Source organism: Asparagus officinalis, chromosome 3 (assembly GCF_001876935.1).
Source record: "Asparagus officinalis chromosome 3, Aspof.V1, whole genome shotgun sequence".
NCBI lineage: Eukaryota > Viridiplantae > Streptophyta > Magnoliopsida > Asparagales > Asparagaceae > Asparagus > Asparagus officinalis.
The window spans coordinates 11,400,967-11,406,086 of NC_033796.1; the positions used below are offsets into that span (position 1 = coordinate 11,400,967).

Sequence of the window (5,120 nt, forward strand, 5' to 3'; positions counted from 1 at the left end):
TGGCTTTTAATGCGCTGATCAGACTTTAAGAGAGTATTGCATATTTACTTTCAGATAGCTATAAATATGAAGTTCACCTGTCAAAGGAGATAATAAGAATTGATGTTTAACCCAAATTATTCTTAAATCATTTATGTTACAATTAATTAGCTGTAACATCACCAGCATCTTCACGCTAACACTCAAGAAATCAATTGCCTAATTAAAACACCATCATCTCTTTTGACCCTTCAAAAATATTCCGACTGTCAGAATCACTCTCTTTTAACAAATACATAAACTATTTGATGCGTCTGACCTCCTTTCGAAATCTACTCTTTGTTTACAACTTATGCTAAGGATCCATGCCTCCAACTCTGCCCACAATAATATCTGTCATTTTCTTGCCTTTCTTTGATGTGTGCAATAAAGCAAACAGCAATAGATTCAAAGGTACCCACAGAGATATACTCAATTGGAACACCCTTTTTCAGGAAACCCCATGAACCAAAACCCTGAACAATACATTATAACATTGTCCCTTTCTCTATACAGCAATAAGTATGCAACCAATTCTTTATAATTTTCTTTTCAAATTATAAAACTGAACAAAGTACTGTACAAATCATTATTTGTTTGTAATCATCCTAACACAGCCTTAGCCTACAAAAAAAGATTTAAAATACATAAAAGAATCCCTACAACTTGCTCAAAAGAATCATATGGAATCATAGTTTATTTCTTGAAGCTTATCAACTGGTCCTTGGTCTAGAGCTCTTCCTTGGCTTCAAGGGTTGTATGGTTAGCAGTTAATCAAACAGAATCCTTTTCATATAGCAAATAGTTTCAGGCTCGGTTCTCGGTTAGCAGATAAATTACAGTGCTCGCTTTCCTGTTAAGAAAATAGTCTGTTAGTAACCAAAGAATGAATCAGTATCATATATACAGTTAAATTAAATTCAGAAACAAGTTTTTAAGCTAAGGTAGTCACCTGTCCGAGCTCATATTTGAACTTGCAGAGATGTGCCATACAAATCAACTGGGTTCCTAAAGAAAAATTGGTAGTTAGTAAAGCAATTTCATAAGCATTTGAGGGAAAAGACTAATATCAATTCATGTTCAGTAAATCTTACAATTTCTCAGCTTGATGAATAGAATCCTCCGATCCCAGAATGTGCACATTCACCTAAATCAAACTCTTTTCCTCCCTCAAAAGAAACTGAGTTCAGTGTATCCATGCGAATATGGCAAGAGTTCTTCAACCTCAACTCTTGAGCTCATCCTTCTGATTCTACTACGATTGATCAATTCAACTTCAGCTGTAAATATACTGTATACTGGTCTGTGATCGGAGAATCGTGACTCTCCACGAACATAAGATAATTGACTGAGTCCTCTCCCGTACCATAAGATTCGATCACACCTTTAAACAAAAGATAATCCCATATCAGCAAATAAGAATAAAAGGAAACTTTGGATATGAGAAAAGTATTATATTTTGTACCAAGCCGGTGTTCTTCGTTTCTCTTTTAGATTCATATCATCACCAGCATATCGATCAGAGTTATTTGAATACTTGTATGTTGGAGGAAAATATATCCTTCCTTCATTCCAACCATGGAAAACTCTACCACTTCTTTGTTCAATCCGAAGCTGTCACGCGTAAGAAGTCGGAGATTTCAGCGACAGCAATGGATAATAAAGAAATAAAATTGGAAGAATGTTTACTTTCCCTATGTCACAAGATATCAAAAGGTGAGAAAGGTAATTCACCTGATCTTTTTCCAATAAGGCTCTCCAATTGTGCATCTCCACAAGAGCCTTTGCTGATCGATATGAAAGAGCAATTCGGTAATTCAAATCCCCAAGCCATATAATTCGACTAAAAGAAAGAAAAGAACAGGAGATCTTTTAAGTCAGGAAAACAAAGTGTTAAATTAGTAAGCTGTATTTTAGCTGATTATTAAGCAGTGGTCTTACTCATGATCGAGAATAGTTTCAGGTGATTTCTCAACACCAATCCTATTGACCCGTGGGAATCTTGTTTTCCTCAAAATTTCCATGACATCAGAATTTCTCCTCAACTCATCCCCTTCTTTCTGGCCCGAGGTCAAATGAGTGCAGACGAAACAGAAGCTTGTTTGATGCAAGGTCATGCTAATCGAAATTGAACCCTGTAAAAAAAAGACAAACATATATATGATTAAATGGGAAAATAACTGATAGTTGAATAAATTGAAACTAAAGAAAATAAGCTACCTTGTTCCCAAGATAGCCCATAAGCCCTCTCCCAACACAAGAAACCTTCATGTTCTTTACATCGTCTCTTATCTCTCTACACACCCAAACCGTGAGAAAAATTCCAACCATTTGCTTGCTAGCAACCAAGCAATACCTACAATTATCCAAGAGTTAAACATAAATTAGTTCATTATATAACATTTATCGATATATAGCTAGAAAATCTTAGGAAAAAAAGGTTATACCTCGAGTTCCCCCTTGATCTTTCTCTCTCTTCCAGAACTTGAGGAACACCATAACCATAATTCATTGGAGAATAAAAGGCGGTACAAGGAGATTCTCCATCAATATTCTCATCATCATCAGATCCACCCAATTTAAAGTTAGGATCAAAATCACTCGGTCTGCTTCCAAAAATGACCCTATCGCATACACTAAACCTACGATCTAGCTTCGGTTGAGGAATCATCATATCTCCATCAAACCTCATGCTCCTACTCAAAGATTGGAATGATCGCCGATGGAAGAAAGATGAGTTCTTTTGCCTCGTTGAGCCTCCTTCGAAATCAGCATCGAGCTCTACAATTGGATCAGGAACAGGTGAAGGTGTGTGATAACTACCATTATAGCTTGAGCCGGGAATGTTGTTCAGTGTTCTTCTAATGAGCGACACCCATTTTCTAGCAGGGCCATTATCTTCAGTGCCGAGGACATTTCCAGCATTCAATGGCACAATCTCTTGAAACCTATGAATCAGAACAAATTAGTTTGGATGCTTCAAGTTGAAAACTTATCTATTGAACAACCTGAGCAAATTAGTGTCAGAATAATATTTTACCCCAAAACATAAATATCAGCAGGAGGTGAGGAATGAAGCCAATCTTCAAGATTCAAGTAACTTGGTGGTGATTTTCCACCCACATTCCATGTTCCCACAAATATGCTATAGTCACAAAAGAGCACATTCAGAATTTAGAAAGAGCAATGAACTAGGTTTCTATCAATTAGATTTCTAAAGTACCTGTAGTCCTGAGTATCTGTAACCTGAGCTGAATCATAATCGAATAGACCTCGCCGGGCTTTTTCAGAATTCTTCTTACAACATCTCTCTGTTAAATTAGAACCCAAATGGAATTAGTAAAATTGATTCAAGATAAACAACAAGAAATGGAGGAGGGGGAAAAAGGAAAAAAAAAGACGATATTGTGGCCCAAAGTGAATTGTGCAGACTCTAGGGACTGTAACCTGTTCTGCTTTTCTTCACTGTGCATGACTCCCTCTCCGAGAAACTGGTCCTTGGTTCTCCATCACCCCCTGCAAAAGAACAAACAGTTCTTGAGAAAAAAAGAAAAAGCGGAAGAAAAAAAAGCTGAGGATTGTGTACCGTTGTGCTGTGGATCAGAGCTAAGAATCTGAACTATGTCAATTGCAAATTAAGCCAGAATTCATACAGAATTAACTTATTGGAGACTGACCTCTCCCATTGACATCATCTGCATGAAAATCCTGAGCTTTGCTCTTGATATTGAACCATTTTCTAACCAAGCTCTTAGACCATGAAATCTGCTCAATAACAAATAAAAATATGAAAAAGGGCCAAATCAGCAACCTGGAAAAAAAACGCCAAAAACACGGTAAATGGGGGAATAAATGGGTGAAAATTTCTTTGCAAAGAACCTTGCTTTTCTTCGAATTAACATCTTTCATGGTTCCCCTTCAGCTTGTAGACCTCCTCAGAGATCTAGGTTCCACGCAGAATAGAATGTGAAACAAATAACATAACCAAATAGAGAAAAGAACTCCCTTTCCACTCAAAACGATTCTTATTTCTATCTGGGTTTTGTGTATCCGAGGAAAAATTGGATCTTTAGCCACTCGGCCAGCGAGATTTTGCGAATGAACAGATGGGTATTGAAGAAAATGAGATGGGCATTCAAACTGGGGAGTTTCGAGCCAGACCCAAGCGATAGAAATTGGAGCTTGAAGGCGAAGAGGCCAATGTGGGGAGTTGGAGAAGAGAATGAAAGAGAGCGGGGTTGAGTTGAAGGAATGGGGGGGGCACTCTCCTTCGAGACCTCGGTCTCAGCTGTACAACAAAGTATCCAATTTGAAGAGAATAAAGTGCAAAGGATTGAGCTTGAGCTCTCTTTCTCTCTCTTGGTTTCTTCTTCACTCTCTCTCTCTCTCTCCTCTTCTCCTCTCTCGAGGCCTTTTACCCCAAATCCAGGGGCAGCCCAAGAACAGGGCAATGCATATTTAAATGCCCTTTTACTTATTATATTTTATGTGGTGTTTTTAACATATTTGTCCCTTAACCATTTATTATCTTTAAATTGGTCTTTCAAATCACTAAAATTGTCTTTAGTCTCTCAAGTCTAATAGGTTATCATATCTGTTATGGAGAATTTCTAAATTACCAATTGGCATTTTTTTGTACGATTTCCAATATGATAATTTTTTTTTCTTTCATCATTGATAGTATGGTATTAGTATTGAAATTAATGTTAATGTGGTTATTTTTGCTATATAAAGAAATATCGATATGGTTATTTTTCTACATAAAATAATGTTAAATTGATGTAAAATATTGATATTAACATATGGAGAGTTTATCATTGGACTTAACATTTAATATAATCAGTTATACACTCAACCTTCAACCTTTAAACAACTCAACCAAAAAAAACTCAAAACCATCATAAAATTAATCAAGCGATTTTCACATCCATCACCACCAACAGCGGAAGTAATTATAGATGCACGGGAAAGAAATTATATGAGAGGGGTATAAATTAAAATAATCTTCACTGTTTATTCAATCACTAACCTGGTTAGGGTTAAGGAACTGGAGTGAATAACTAACACAAGGACTAATTTGGATTATAGGACTTCATTGACTC

At 36.5% G+C, this 5,120-nt stretch overlaps 1 protein-coding gene across 2 annotated transcripts; it reads right to left on the minus strand.

The window, feature by feature from the left end:
• On the minus strand, positions 542 to 4,428 carry LOC109832993 (type IV inositol polyphosphate 5-phosphatase 7-like). Of its 2 annotated transcripts, none has more exons than XM_020400510.1 (13): positions 3,898 to 4,428; positions 3,696 to 3,783; positions 3,466 to 3,534; positions 3,242 to 3,329; positions 3,059 to 3,163; positions 2,466 to 2,966; positions 2,239 to 2,374; positions 1,960 to 2,153; positions 1,753 to 1,861; positions 1,484 to 1,632; positions 1,113 to 1,402; positions 971 to 1,026; positions 542 to 871 (listed from the first exon to the last, which is right to left on the minus strand). In XM_020400510.1, exons 1-11 carry the CDS (start codon positions 3,925 to 3,927, stop codon positions 1,189 to 1,191), a joined length of 1,683 nt encoding a protein of 560 aa, XP_020256099.1. In that variant the 5' UTR covers positions 3,928 to 4,428; the 3' UTR covers positions 542 to 871; positions 971 to 1,026; positions 1,113 to 1,188. The 2 variants fall into 2 exon arrangements, with proteins under 2 accessions (XP_020256099.1, XP_020256100.1); XM_020400511.1 differs by having other exon boundaries at positions 542 to 887.